The following is a 15,989-nucleotide window of genomic DNA, read 5'->3' as shown; positions in this document are numbered from 1 at the left end:
TTTCATCCCCCTTGACATCAGCAGGAATTTCTTGGTAGAAACATCAAGTGCGGGGGCCCCAAACAACCACAGACAAGATCCAGATGTCAGGTGTCACCCCGTCTAGGCCTGCCCGGAACGCCAGGAGCAGCTTTTAGGATGGGGGACGGGGCACTTCTCTTTCTGCTCCCTGAAACGTCAGACACAGGCATGGCAGAGCTCTGCCAAAAGAGGAAGCGCCCCCCACACACACACAATTTCAGCCTTGTTGGCCCCGCCCTGATCCAGGGCAAGGCCAGATCCCTCCTGACAGGGGCCAGATGCCCACACGGAAAGTTCAGAGCTAGCCATAGGTTGGGTGTTTTGCCTACACGAAGCCCCTACCGTGCTCCCCTGCTCGCTCAGATGCTCAGCACGGTCTGTCTCCATGCAGTGGGGCCCTTTGGGGGCCCTCCACCAGCCCCGTGTCCCCCACACCTGTCCCCACCGCCCCCTACACTGGCCACTCCGACAGCCCCATATATTTACCTACGTGGCTCTGGATTTGGGTTGGTTGGGTGTGCGTGTGTGTGCGTGTGTGTGTGTACATGGCTGAATTAAGAGTGGTGTTCCCTGGACCCCTCACCGTGAAGGTAGTAAACAGGAACAGGGTTTGGTGCTGGGGCTGGCAATGCCACTTGCAGTGACTAAATTGCCCGTCCATCACCTTTCCACAACTGGATCAGAAACCCCAGTAAACACCTCAGGGAGATCCACCTCCCTGGGAGACCAAAGGACTCCCAGACTTTTTTCACTGGTCTGGGTGGTCAGAGCCCCTGTGAGGCATCCAGAAACACCCTGCGTCCTTCAGTCATTCGCAGGCAGCGAGCAGCACCCAGCCTCCACTTCTGCCTCTATCTGAGATAAGAGAGGTCCTTTGAGCTCTGCGGGCTACCTGGTTCCCATTAAGGGCAGGGGGAGTGCGGCGCCCCCCAGAACCTGCCGGTCAGCACAATGCCTCAGCCGTCCAGCTCCAGAGCGGCTGCTCAGACCTTTGAACTCTTTCTCCATCAGATCCACCAGCCTGTGCTCCAGACTTGGAGTTTGACGGAAAGGAAGTGAAAAGCCAGGCATGTAGAAGTCATGGACTATAATGGCCAGAAGGACCCAGAGAGGTCTGCCAGTGACCAGTATGATTCTTGCTTTTTTTTCTTTTTCACAACTCACAGTAAAAAAAAAAAAAAAAATTGCATTTGACAGTGTGACCCTATATACAAATGCATATATGCATAACAGCAACAAAAATTTCACAAAGCAATTTTAGTCCATGCAATGAACCCAGATATCATCTATTCTCTCTTTTTTTTAATTAAAAAAAAATCTGGTCAACACTCACCAAATTGGTTTTAACACCCATGAAAGGGTGAAGACCGACAGTTCAAAAAACATTTCTCCTGCTCACTGTTTCCCGAACTCCAAGCATCCACCTCCTTCAAGACTTTGCCGTATCCATGTGTCAGCTATATTTGCATTTACTTAATGGTCTCCTTTAAATTAACTCACTATTTCCCAGAAATACATTTAAATAAGAAGGAAAACTCTATACAGCAAATGGGAAACCAGCGTATTTGCCATAAATACACAGGTTACCATAAAAAATAAATACAATGAAATCAAAATAATATTATTAAATTCTGGCCAGATCCTGGTGCTTCCTGAGTGAGACCTGTTACTATTTGTTCAAAAAGAAAAAAAGAGGAAAACGGCACGTGTTAGAAAGTGTCAAAGCTATGCTGTCACCAAATGAGCTCTCTCCTTGAGCAGTGGTGGGGGGGGAGGGGGGAGTGAAAATCTAATGTTTCTTATCATATGAATCAATTTATTTAAACAGTGTCTGGGCATCACCTAAAATCAACTCTCAAATCACTTAAAATTGTCTTAGCTAACATCAGTTCTCTGGTACGAGGGGAACCTGAGGACCAGAGAGGGAAAGAACTGGCCTAGGGTCACACAGCAAGCAGGCAAGGGACAGAGGCCAGGTTTCTGTTCTTGCTCTACCATCCTCCCTGCCTCCCCTTCCTCTGGAGTGGCAGGACTGTCACAAGGAGACAAAGGTGAGATGGGCTAGAAAGGCGAGTCCCTGTACCTGTGTGCTGAGCTGAGAGAAGGCTTCGGAGCACTGTTTGAGGAGTCCCCTGGGCGAACTATCGGGAGCTCTGCCAGAGTAGAGTGACCACTGGACCCATTACAGAGTCACCCCCTTAACCTAGCACCCCACCCAGAGGCACCAGAACAAGTTGTGCAGGAACAGTAACAGGAGCCCCTGCTTCAGAGCCACAGATCAGAGAGGTCCGGCCCATACTGCTGAGTACCATCCCCACGAAAGCCATCCCCAGGAGCCACCGATCGTGGGAGCCGTCTCACCCAGCGCCCCCGCCCAGAAGCCAAATCCAGGATGGTGATCTCCGAGGGCAAGGTTTCCCTGAGCTGGCAGCCCAGTGCTTGGATGGGCAGAGATCCCAGTGGGGAAGAAGTAAAGGGAGAGAAGTCTTGGGGAAAGAAAGAGACAAGGGGCTCGGTGGGGTGGCTGGTGGTGACTGGCAGGAAAGGGCACGGTGCTGTGAAGCCCCCCAGGATGTGATTCTAGGGCGGGATCGGGATGGAGAGTTTCAGGGGAGAGACAGAAAGGAAAGGCGAGCTGGGAGGGGGCTGGCGGCCAAGCCCCAGGGCTCCATCTGGGAGGGAGAGCGGAGAGGTAGAGGAGGGCCTTCTGGCTTGGGGTGGGAGGGGTAAGTGATTGAGACGCCCCAGGCCCCAGCAGGCACCATGCCACCCCCACCACCCCGGAGGACTGACCCTCACACCCAGCTGACAATCCAAGTCCCAAGAGCTGCTATTACTCTTGGCGAATAGAAATCCCTTTCCCTCCAGCAAAGCGAGAGATGCATGCGGGGTGTTCTGTTCTTGGTAGAGGCTCGAGTTTTTAAGTGAAAAACTTCTGTTAACGCCATTTGCTTCAAAGTTGTGACCCACCCTGTGTCCCTTACCTGGGGATGTACCTCACTGACCTGGCCTTCATCGAAGAGGGAACGCCCAACTACACGGAGGACGGCCTGGTCAACTTCTCCAAGATGAGAATGGTGCGTTCCCCACAGCAAAGCGGGGCAGGGGTGGGGGGACATCAAAACCCAGACCCAAGCCCCGGGCTCACCCGAGCTGTGCCCGACAGGCCTGGCTGAATGGACACGGCACACGCACTGGGGAGCCTGAACCCAGCTTCTCCAGTAAGAACAGTCACTTCCTCAAACGAGCAGCTAGCATATGGCAGGCCCTGAGCCAGCTCTACCTGCATCTCCTCCTTTAATGCGCACAGTCTGAGGGGTGGGTGCTCTTATTATTCTCCACCTTACAGGTGAGCAGGCTGAGGCTTGGAGTAATCAATGACCAGCCCAAGGTCACCCCTAAGGAAAAGGCAGAGCCGGGTCTGGGGCCCAAGTCTGTCAGACTCCAAAGCCTGCCCCTTTATTCGCACCCCATCCATTATTGTTCAGATAAGCACTTGTGTTATGTGGCCACAGCAAAATCATTTCTGCAGCACCTCCTAAGCAAGTAGGTTTCCAGTTTCCCCAGAGGAGTCTAGACCCTGGGAGGGGAGATGAGGATCCTTCCAGCAGGGAGCCTGCTTTCCAGCCAACCTTCTCGTCTTCTCACTCCAACTAGAGAGCCTCTATTTGTATTGGTTCTGTGTCATGGGGTCCCTCCTGAGATTTTGTTCAATAGGTAAGGTTTCTCTGTCAAAGGCAAGTTGGCAGCACTGACCTGGGAACAGGATGGGGGAGCCCCTTTGTGTGGTCTTGCACATGGTGGGCACGTAGAAAGTGGCAGAGGCCTTTAGCTGTTGCTGGAATTGAGGGGGACTGTTTTAGGATGTTGGATAAGCCAGCACTACTGATCAAATCATATGTTTTTCTCTTAATCACATAGTATAATTAACCTCTAGATTCTTTTTTTCTTTTTAGCAACAAAAATCACTCACTTATTTTCATTACTCAGAGAAAATGATTGGTAATTTTCTTTTACTGTATTATCTCTGAGTCTTTAAAACAATTCTTTCTTCATCATCTATCATGTGACCCTACTAAATACACTTTTTACCTTTCAGAATATGCATCTTTTTTATTGAAGTATAGTTCATTTACAATATTGTGATAGTTTCAGGTATATGACATAGTAATTCAGTATTTTTATAGATTATGTGACTGGATAAAGAAGATGTGGTGTATACAAACACACACACACACACACACACACACACACACGGAGAAAGAGGAATGTTATTCAGCCATAAAAAAGAAGGAAATTCTAAGAGGTACAAACTATTGCTTTGGCTAAGAAGTTAGTTCGGTTACTGAACACGTTGTTCAGTAAAGTTCTTGGTAAAAATGAAAAATGTGTCTTTACTTGAAACCGAACGAACTTTTTCGCCAACCCAATATTATGTATAAAATAAGCTACAAGGTTATGTTGTACAACACGGGGAATACAGCCAATATTTTATAATAGCTATAAGTGGAGGATAACCTTCAAAAATTGTGAATCACTATATATTGCACCTGTAACTTATATAATATTGTACAGCAACTATAGTTAAATAGATAAATCAATTGCATGAAATTCTGCCATTTGCAACAATGTGGATGGACCTAGGGGGTATTATACTTAGTGAAATAAGTCAGAGAAGGACAAATACTCTATGTCATAACTTATAACCTGAAGATGTATAGATTCTTACCAAGTGTCAGCCTTTGAGGCAGGTGGCTGGTTTAAAGAAACTCTCGCTGCCTCAGTGGGGTCTCCCAGGAGGTGAATTAAGAGACTGGCTGCAGACATGGCTGTTGATGTCCCTTCTGTTGTGTGGCATGGGTTGCGGGGGAGGGGGGGTTGGGGGAGGGGGTACTAAGAGAAAACTGTCTTCCAAACCTCTCCTTCCTTCCCGCAGATATCCCATATCATCCGAGAGATTCGCCAGTTTCAGCAAACTGCGTACAAGATAGAGCACCAGGCAAAGGTAAGCCGGCAGCATTTCCAGTCACTTCCGCTTTTTCACAAGGGCTCTGGCTGCACTGCCTTCCTCCCTGCCTTTTCCGCTCCACACCCAACCACTTTCTGCCCCGGAGTTCCCTGGGCCCTCTCTTTTCGGAAACCCTTCTTGTCCCCTGTCCCCTGACCCGCCCTGAGTTCCCCCTCCTTTGGACTGCGCTTGTGCTAATCTTTCAGCTCCTGTCTGATTTTTACCTGCCATGGGATGGTTTATAATCATGTCTGACCTCCCCTGAGGCAGGAGAGGCAGTGTTTATCACATCTTTTCGAACTGCTCACCAGTTTCAAAATTCACAGCTAGAAAGGGCACACAGCAAAAAGTCCCCCAGCCTCCAAGTTCCCCTCCCAAAGCCAACTGTATCACCCATTTTTTGTGTGTGTATGCAAACACACGCCAACTTTTTTTTTACTATGATGTATACTGTAGCGTACTATACATTGCTTCAGCATCATTCCTTTTTCCCTTAATAACATATCTTGGAGATATTTCCTGTTGAGGCAGAAGCATTCTCCTTCTTCCTTACGGCTGCAGAGAAATTCATGTATTTATTCGATCCTCCATACTGATGGACATTTAAGTTGTTTCAGTCTTTTGCTGCTATAGACAAAGTGGGGGAGAAAACACCTTGTACATTCGGGAATCAGAGAGTGCTGTGAGAGTGTGAATCCAGGGGCCTGTACTGGGGTTGGGGGACAGGGCCCATCTGAGAAGCACAGAGACCGCAGACAGCCGCTATGAGTAGCCTCAGACAAGCCTGAACCAGGTGGGACTGTGGGCTTCTAGAAGGATCTGGAGCCGTGTCCTAAGGAGAGTGGGAAGCCCTGAAAGGAGCTTACAGGACTGGATTAATACGCATTTTTTAAAAGGTGGTGGGGCTGTATGGAGAGAGGTTGGCATGTTAGTCTCATTTCACTACTCAAACCCTGTGCCGTTAGCCCCATTTTACAGTTAAAATAACTGGGACTTGCTAATCCAGACTCTGGCTCCGAATCCTATGACTTTTTTACGCTGCCCAGAGACGTATTTGCTTCCCATCCAGCTTCTTAACCTCCTAGTTTGAAGTTCACAAAAAATATCCAGCTCCAGACACACTCCTGAACATACCAGAAGATCAAGCTCTTAGTATTTGTCCCTTCTACTTTCCTTTGTGATAGACTTGCCCTGTTTCCTGCCACGTCCTGTGACCTCACTGTCTTACAGCTGACAGCCACAAAGAGAAGAAAAATCAGTGGGTTAACCAATTGTGCACCTTTTTCCTTGTTCATTCATTCGCTCAAGTATTTACTGAGCATGTACTGTGTGCCAGGCACTGTATTAGGCCTTGGCCCCTTCTTAAACTAGCCCTCGAGCTCCATATGCAATACAAATACATGTTACTGCCCTTCAGACTCTTTTCCTTAACAGCTTTGCAGTGGTGGTATTTGCTGCCAGTCTCCTGCTAAAGCAAGATTTTTAGGGAAACAAATGCTCATGACGGAGGAAACTAACTAACCAGTCTGCTGATTTCCAGAGTGTTTGGGAGGGTTGAGATTTTGTGCTCTAGAAAGGGCTGTTCACAGGAAGCTACAAGCTATTTATAAAAGTCTGGTCTATTTCATATGGCTGTAAAATCGCCACATCTTTATCAGTGGATATGAGTTAATCTAGACAGTGGTATCTGAGGTTGTCTTCCTAGAGGTGCTGGATGAGAGCCACTAATCAGACACAATAATCATTTCATCTGTGACTGGTGATCAGCATCGTAGGAAGCCGGTTCCGTCCCTCACAGTAGCAGAGGGTCCATTAGCAAAGATGCTCGCAACGAAGACTTGATTTTTCTCAAGCAGCTATCAGAAGATTCCCAATTACGTGCTAAGAAATACAATGTGTTTTCTTCTTTCTGCTCTGAGTTTCTGTGGAAAAACATGAACCTTCGGCTCCAAACAACTGACAAGTCAATGAGCCTTGGAAAGATTCTTTTCGAAGGGCGGGTGGGGTTTGCCTATGAGATCTGGGCTCTGATCTCTCATCATACATTTAACACACAGGAATCCAGCAAAACACTTGAGAGCAGTGTGAAGTGGGGAGGGAAGAGGAAGGAGAGTGATTGAGTCCACGAGGTGACTCTTCCTGATTTTCCACTCTGAGATTTTGCCCTGGAGTGAGCCTCATGAGACGAAAAATAAGGGGGGCTCTTTCCTTACACGGCCTCAGTTTCCACTGTCTTCTCTTGGGTGAATCTCTCTCGGTGTTACATAAACCTGGTGTTTAACTACGTTTTTCCAACATACAGAAACATTGAAAGAATTGTGAACACCCGTACATCCACTACCTAGATGCTACAATTAACATTTTAGATATGTAGATAGAGATGATTTTTAATATGAGCCCAAAATATTTCACGTAATGTTCAACCAAAGAAACGGTGGTCAAGAGCAATTTTGACTATATGTGATTTTATATTACTGTGAAGACAAAAAAGGCAAAAAATAATACTAAGAAACAACACTGCTTAATGCATCTTTGCCTCATGTGCAAGCCTGACACCCCTCCCCGCCTCCACCCTAGTGCCTGATTCCCAGGAGACACCCGACGTCCACGTAGCATTATGGAGGTCCCATCGCCCTGCCATTCCTTTTTCTCTTTTCCTTTTCTCAGGTAACCCAATATTTACTGGACCAATCTTTTGTGATGGACGAAGAGAGTCTCTACAAGTGTTCTCTCCGAATAGAACCAAAACTCCCCACCTGAAGCTGTACCCAGCCCACCGCCATGGACACATGCTATATGATATTGTACATAGTCGTTTGGTTTCTCTGGGTTTTCTTCTTTAGTATGTGCTTCTCCAAGAATACAAATCCGTTCTTGTTCTTAGATTCCTGTAGAACCAAAATATGAATCTCTGCACCGGTTAGGACTTGGTCCACGCACCCCATCCCTCGTTTCCTGCAGTGCCTGTTTCTTTGAAACAGCTGTACTCTTAGTCTGTTCTTCCCAGCCCCTCACTCTCCCCCAAAGGGAAAACAGAATCCGTGCATACACGAATCTTTGGCACCAGTCCTGCTTCTGTCCGTCCCCAGCCCAGGCCCCTGGGTTGAGCTGGCCACACAGCATCCTCCGGCATGTTCCATGTAGCTGTTATAACAGGGTGGGGGGTAGGGGGGGAGGCGGGAGGGGGAACCGTACCCTGAAGTCCAGTCATCGACAAATCTTCCCGCTGACGGTGATGCCAATTTCCAAAGCAGCTTTTTCAGCCAAAATCGCAGGTCTCAAAACTCCGTGTCTCCCAGTGACCTGGAGGGAAAGGAGTCCTGTCCGCTGAGAACCACGCCCTGCGACACTGAGGCCACCACCTCGTTCAGGCACCACGTCGCTCCTGGCTCTGAGAATAAAGCCAGGTAGCGTGACTAGCAGTCTCGATAACCCTGGACAAGGCCCTGGAACTTCCTGAGGAAAACGGAATCACAACACAAAGTCATGTCGACTTCTGCCGACGGCTGCCCAGCATTCACTGCGAGTCGGGAACACACAAAAATGTCACTTTTCCTCTATGAGCTGCCTAACGGGCACTACAAGCTTACGTTGAGATGCTCCAAGTCTGTATGCCTTGTGAAAAAAATAGTACCACACTGTAGAATTAGGAAATCAATAACCAAGTGTTTTTATTGCATATACTGTAGTCCTGTCTAAATGCCTTCTAGCAGGAATATAGTACTGTAGTGCTTATTCTGTGAATATTACCATCTATTTTTTACATTGTACAGTATAGAAAACACAGGTTAACTCTGAAGTGGCAGGCATGCTCCACTCTGACAAACAGACAACTTTTGCTGTAAGCAATACCTAGTGGTATGAGAATTCTATTTCAAGTCCTACAATATTTCAACTTACAGCTTGTTTGGAAAAAAAAGAAATTTCCATTTTTGTAAAAATATATGTTTCCTGATTACCTCTTGCTAATAAATCTATTCTATCTCAGGGTGAACGGTGGAATTTTGATGGGTTTCATTTATTCACGCAAGGGATATTTGATGAGCACTTGGTCCTTATCAGGCCCTGGGCTCAGACCAGAGATCTGGAGTGATAAGGGCAGAATCACTGCTTTTGGGGGGTACTCAGAGTCTGATGAGGGAGACTGTTGATGTTCTCTATTGCAGCAGGAACAAATACCTCCAAAACTTAATGTGATGGCTGAAAACAATCTTTCACAGTTCTGTGAGTTGACTGGGCCCAGCTGGTGGTTCTTGCTTGGAGTCCCTTGTGAGGTGCCGGTCACAGAGCAGCTGAGGCTGGAGTCATCTGAAGGCTTGACTGGACGGGGTGTCCAAGATGGTGCTCTCCCATAGCTGGGGGCTGAGCTGGGGCTGTCAACCACAGCGTCCACACGTGGCCTCTCCACGTGGCTTGGGCTTCTCACAGTATGGCAGCTGGGTCCGAAGAGCAGCCTTCCTAGAGACTCAGGCAGAAGCTGCAAGGCTTCTTCTGACCTAGGCTCAGAATTCCCAGAACATCACACCCACAGTGTTCTATTGGTCAAGCACATCACCAAGGCCAGCCTGGTCACAAGGGGAAGAGAATCAAGCACGTCCTCTTGATGGGAAGAGCCACAAAGAATGTGCAGCCATCTTTAAGCTACTAGAGAGACAGACCGTTTGAGCCACGCTGTCACAGGATGGTGCAGGAAGTGCCTTGGGGACACCACGGAGGAAAGGACAGTGGTGGGGGGATTGGAAAAAGCTCTACAGAGGTGTAAGGATGGTGTGGGATAAGTAGGGATGATTTTCCAGAAGAAGGTGGGCAGGGAGGGCATGCCGGGCAGGGGGACCAGCAAAATCCCAGAAGCATGAAAGAATACACTTGTTTGGGGAAGAGCTAGTATGGGCGTGGCCCCAGGGAAGGCACCCTGGTCCTCCCCAGAGCCCTCCTCACAACCACCCATAAGGGTGGGCCCAGAACACGACCCTCAGTGACAGGCATGAGGCCCGCTGGGAGGCAAGACCCTTTTCCCTGGGAGCTACAGCCAACAGGCTCCATGACTGCTTGTTTTCTTCAGACACAGAAAAGCAGTTAAGGTTGCTGGGAGGATTCAGTGTGCTGCTACAAGCTGCTACCCTGAGGTGATGAGCACGGGACAAGCACTTGCTAACCATGAACTATCTGTAGAGCCCTGACTGTTTCAGGTCATCTTAGGCACTGTGGACTTAGCCATGAACAATGCAGTCAAGGTCCCTGCCTTGGGAATTCCCTGGTGGTTAAGACTCTGTGCTCCCAATGCAGGGGGCCCGGGTTCTATCCCTGGTCAGGGAACTAGATCCCACATGCCACAACTAAAAGATCCCACGTACCAGCAACTAAAGATCTGGCGTGGGGCTTCCCTGGTGGCGCAGTGGTTGAGAGTCCGCCTGCCGATGCAGGGTACACGGGTTTGTGCCCCGGTCCGGGAAGATCCCACATGCCGCGGAGCGGCTGGGCCCGTGAGCCATGGCCGCTGAGCCTGCGCGTCCGGAGCCTGTGCTCCGCAACGGGAGAGGCCGCAACAGTGAGAGGCCCGTGTACCGCAAAAAAAAAAAAAAAAAAGTTTTGAAACTAGAGAGAGGTACTGCACAATGTTGCACAGTGTTCTCTAGGCATTAAATGTCTCTGAATTCTACACTTTAAAATGGTTAATTTATGGGATTTCCCTGGCGGTCCAGTGGTTAAGACTCCACGCTTCCACCGCAGGGGCCACAGGTTCCATCCCTGGTTGGGGAACTAAGATCCTGCATTCCACGTGGTGTGGCCAAAAATTAAAAAATAAAAATAAATAAAATAGTTAATTCATGTTACGTGAATGTCACCTCAAAAGAAAAAAAAAAAAGACAGAAAGAACTGAATGTAACTGTCTGCTCATTAAAAAGTGCTCCAGATGTGATCAGAAATTATATCAGTAAATGGGATAACTCTGAATTATATGTTTTAAAATGGTTAGTTGTATACTGTATTGATTTCACTTCATTTGAAATAAAAAAAAAAAAACAGTAAAAAAAGAAAGGGGGGCAGGGGGTTGTTCAGAGAGAACTTCTTAGAGGCACTGTCCCAAACTGGGCCTTGAAGGGCTAGAAACCCAAGGTTTCTAGCTGAGCAAAGAGTGGGGGGCCTGGGTGTCTCAGATGAGGGACAGTCCGAGCGATGGCTGAGCAAGTCTGGTGAGGCGTCCAGGGAGAGAGGGGACCAGGCAGGTGGCAGGTGGGAGGGGCCTGCCGGGGTCCCTGAGTGGCTGGCCGGGGAGTCACCCAGAGGTACCACAGCAGGGCTCGATGGTGAAATCAGGCAGACTCCCTCTGGCCCAGCCTGACTCTATTTTCATTCAGACAGCCCCTTATCAGCACTGATCACAGCATACGCCATAACGTATGTTTACTGTGCAATTACTACCCACACTCAGATCAAGTGACCCGTGGCCCAGAGACAGTCAAGACCCATTTCTTATTGCCGGCAAGGGAAGTCAGGTATGTCCTGCTCACACAGGACAGGGTCCTGGCAAACCAGCTGCTCGCCTTCCAGGTCTGGAGCCTCCCCACGGCCCCAACTGCTGTGCTTTGTCTTTGGTTCCCGCCAAGCCTCGTGTCCACGCACAAACCCGTACACCCATTCTTGCTTGTCTCCAGCCCTCTCACGGCACCCGGAAGTCATCAGGAGGGGAGTACAGCACCTGCAAACCTCTCTCAGCCAGGATCCGAAGCCCCTCACATATCACCTTTAAAGCCACCAGCGTTTTATCGTCTGACTCAATAAATAACAACAGCGACTGCTACTGCTACCGTTTCTGTCCAGCTTGCAGCGTGTCAGGCTCTGTGTCTGAGCTCGAGCTCCTGGGTATTTTTACCTCCATTTCACAGAGGAGGGCAAGATACAGGAAACCCGATTTTCAAAATATTTAACCACCAGTATGGCATGAGTACTGACCACTCAGACTAACGGCCAAAAGGGTGCAAACTTGCTGAAAATCAACCAGCTCTGCAGGACACTCTCCAAAATAGCAGAGGATGAAGCATAACAGTGTGTGGTGCAGATGGTTAATTCAGGAGATCAGGAAGAGGAAGTTTCTGTGGAGGCAAGAGGACAAGGCAGGAGGAAAGGGGTGGAGGTAGGGCTGTGCCCAGAACAGGGGGCTCAGCTGTGGACTGGTGAAGAATGCAGTGGCAGTGGACACTGCAGACAGAGTAGGGATATATCATAGAAGGTCTTAAGCGAAAACAGAGGAGTGTAGACGGGGAGAATGTGTGAACAACAAGTGACTGAAGGAGGCCCTGGAGGCAGACACGCTCTGGGCTCCAGCCCCTGAGTTCCTGCCTCCCGCAGATGCAAGAGTGAAGCAAACCGAACAGGGATAAGTTTCCCCTGCACAGGAGTACAAGGGCTTACAGAAAAGTCCAGAAACTGGTGCTCCGTCATAGGGCCAGGACGAGGGTGAAAGAAATGAGACATACCCTCTCGGGTGCAACATTTAAGGGAGGGCCAAAAAACTCAGTCATGATATTTTTATTGCATAATATTTTAATGCAGTATTTTAAAATAACAAAAATTAATGCAAAAACCTATGATGAACAAAATATCACACATGAAGAAACAAAACAATGACAGGATAAAACCCTATACTTGCTCAACATAACCTTACTGGCTTCACCCCAATCCTGGCCATAATGAAACACAGCTTCTGGACTTTTCTGCAAGCCTTCACGCTTTCTTGGATGTGAATACAGCATCTTCAGGGCTTAAAACAAAACCAGTGGTGATTCCCATGTTCCCTGACTTCTTAGGGGACAAACAACGCCTTCTCATGCAGTTGGAGGACATTGTCAGGCTGACTTCTCTGACTCAGGGCAAGGGAAATAATCAAGATAGCTAAATAGGATGGCGCTAGCAAGCTAGCAATGGAGCTAGCAAGAGGTCCAACTTCATATTACAATCCAACCGAAGTTGCTCTTTGATGCAGACTCCTACACCTCATGCATTCGTTACCTTTCCCACTCTACAAACTCTCTGGTCACTCATCTCTATATCCACTGATTCATCCTTCCACCCATCCCCATCTATCCATCCAATCCATCCACCCATCCATCCGTCAGTGAGGCTTCTTCTGACCCTGCCTCCATTTATTTTTTTTTAATTATTGTTTTTTTTTGTTTTTTTGCAGTACGCGGGCCTCTCACTGTTCTGGCCTCTCCCGTTGCGGGGCACAGGCTCCAGACACACAGGCCCAGCAGCCACGGCTCACGGGCCCAGCCGCTCCGCGGCATGTGGGATCCTCCCGGACCGGGGCGCGAACCCGTGTCTCCTGCATCGGCAGGTGGACTCTCAACCACTGCGCCACCAGGGAAGCCCCAACCCATCCATCCCATTCATCCATCCATCCATTCATCCTTCCATCTTTCCAACCAAGCATCCATTTAGTCTCTCAACCATAAAGCCATTTCCCCAAATATCCATCCATCCCTACTTCCATCCATTCATCCATTTATGCATCCTTACAGACCGTCATCCACCCAAACCACTTAACCAAACCTCTGCTTACCTACTATGTAAAATCAGCATGTGGGTGTGAAAAGAGCTCCATCACCTACCAGCAGACCTACTTAACTTCTCCAAATCTAATTTCTTTATCAAGAAAGTGGCTGTGTGCATTCTCAAAAACCTTCACAGGGCTGTTATGAGCATTAAAGAACAAAATCCCTGTAAATGGTAGTTATTGTAAATATTACATTATTATGGCAATTATTATTATTATTACAAGATGCTAGAGGTAGAGGGCAGAAATATAATGAATCTGGTGAGGGGCCCAGTTTTCCTGCCAGGATGCTGACTCTGACAAGTGATCTGGGAAACCAGTTAAAGCCGTAGGTAATAGCTGGGGAGGGGATAATGTTCTGAGGGGAAGAGGGGAATGACCAGCAGATTTGGCCTAAAGAAAAAGGATCAGTGGAGGTGGGGTGGGCGATAATTCCTAGAACAGTAAGAAGGAGGCGCTGACTGAGGATTCCAGGAGCTGCGGTTGGTTGGATGCCTGAGCTCTGTTGATGCGTCAGGGAACTCTAGGCCTGGACAATCAGGAAGGCAGGCAGGCCTCCAGGCTCAGTTTCATTCACCTGCTTCCGTGGAGCAGCTGCCCACTCCTGTGGAGAACTCTGGACTCAGTTAGCCAGGCGGTCAAACCCCAGCTCTCTTACTGATTAGTTGTGGGACCACAGATGAGTTACTTAAGTGTCTCAGTCTCCTCATCTATGTCCTGGGGGAAAACATCAATAGAATTAAGAAAGTTCATTCATGTAAAGCGCTCGACACTGAGTCTAACACATCCCTAGAGGAGATAATGACTCCTGGGTGTGGAGGATAAGACCTGCTCTCCCCTCTTGCCCTCCCCAGACTCCAGAAGTGCAAAAATGGGGCACAGGAGCCCGAGACCAGGCCCAGCCCTCTATCACCAGAGACACCAGTCAGCTTGAGCACTTCACCTGATGTACTGGTTTCCTATTGCTGCGGACCAGATTACTACAAACTTAAGAGGCTTAAAACAATGCAAATTTATTACCTCACAGGTAGAGAGGTCGGAAGTCCACGTGGAGGGACTTCCCCGGCAGTCCAGCAGTTAAGACCCCCATGCTTCCACTGCAGGGGGCACAGTTTCGTCCCCTGGTCGGGGAGCTAAGATCCTGTTTGCCACGTGGTGTGCGCGGAAAAAAAAAAAAGTCCATGTGGATTTGGCTGGTTCCTCTGCTCCAGGTCTCACACAGCTGAAAGCAAGGGGTCAGCAAGGCTGCCTTCCTTTCCGGCGGATGCCGCAGGACGAATCTGCTTCCAAGCTGATTGAGGTCGTTGGCAGAATTCAGCTCCATGTGGTTGTGGGGCTGAGGTCTCCGTTTCCTTACTGGCCGTGGGCTGGGGTCATTCTCAGCTTCTAGAGGCCACTCACAGTCCTTGGCTCAGGGCCCCCGTCAAAGCCAGCTATGGTGGGTAGAGTCCTTCTCGTGGTTCAAAGAGCTCTGACCTCCCTCTGCCTCATCTCTCTGAGCCTCCCACTTTCCTCTTCTGCTCTGAATGGCCACTGTGATTACATCAGTACCTCTCAGCTAATACAGGATGATCCCCCCAAATCAGCTGATTTGAAGCCTAATTCCACCTGCAAATTCCCTGCCCAGCAGTCTGTAGATTGTGTTCGATCAAATAACTGAGCGATGGAAACTAGAATTCTGCCCACCATCCCTGGCTCGGCACTCTGTGTCCAGCACCAGTCCTCAACCTCCCCTCTGTGGGAATACAGAGGACCAAGACTGCAGAGAAACCCTCACAGAGGTGACGCCCGGCTGGAGCCATAGGAGTAGATGAACTCACCAAGAAAGTGGCTGCAGGGAGCGAAGGACGGAGAGAGAGCCCAAGACTGAGCCCGTATTTGGGGTGAGTCACTATTATGGTGCCGTGCTTGGGTCCAGTGTTTTACCTATAACTAAACTGTAAAACTATGTTTAACCACTCTGGGAGGCAGGGCACCTACTCGCATTTTACAGATGAGGAAACCGAGGTCCTGTAGGGGGCGAACCACCGGCTTAGGTCACATGGTGAATCCGTAGGAGGACTAGAACCAAACATTAGTCTATAACTGACCAAGCCAGTGCCTTTCATATCTCAGGCCTTCTGGAATGAACCACAAAGGAGGGCCACTGGAGACCCAGCACAGGGAACGAGTTTGGGGTCTGAGGTCTAATACTAGGGCCTTCGGTCCTGCCACTCTCCTGGTGGCTCAGATGGGCAGAAAGATGAGATGGTTCCTGCACACCTGAAGGATAGGCCATCACAGAGGCTGGACACCTTTATCCCAAAGCCAGGGGCTTAACTTTCCAAATAGCAACCATGCAGGGTCTTTTCTCAGACATTTGCCTCAAAGCACACCCAAGGGGCATCCAGACAGGGGCTGATT

General features: G+C 48.9%; 1 protein-coding gene across 2 annotated transcripts in view; it reads left to right on the top strand.

Moving 5' to 3' along the window:
• Positions 1 to 9,023, top strand: part of RASGRF1 (Ras protein specific guanine nucleotide releasing factor 1) — a 103,551-nt gene extending 94,528 nt beyond the window's left edge. Inside the window, exons 25-27 of one of the 2 annotated variants that reach the window (XM_022554601.3) lie at positions 2,981 to 3,098; positions 4,958 to 5,026; positions 7,697 to 9,023. In XM_022554601.3, the coding sequence (XP_022410309.1) occupies positions 2,981 to 3,098; positions 4,958 to 5,026; positions 7,697 to 7,789 (280 nt within the window). In that variant the 3' untranslated portion in view covers positions 7,790 to 9,023. The remainder of the gene's footprint in view (positions 1 to 2,980; positions 3,099 to 4,957; positions 5,027 to 7,696) is intronic. The other variant, XM_022554604.3, reaches the window with a different exon arrangement.
• The last annotated feature ends 6,966 nt before the right edge of the window (positions 9,024 to 15,989 follow it).

Source organism: Delphinapterus leucas, chromosome 2 (assembly GCF_059928025.1).
Source record: "Delphinapterus leucas isolate spDelLeu-1000000601 "Yukka" chromosome 2, BTC_Dleu_Yukka2, whole genome shotgun sequence".
In the NCBI taxonomy this organism is placed as follows: domain Eukaryota; kingdom Metazoa; phylum Chordata; class Mammalia; order Artiodactyla; family Monodontidae; genus Delphinapterus; species Delphinapterus leucas.
Note: the sequence above shows the minus strand (reverse complement) of the source record. Positions and strands in the feature narration are given on the sequence as shown.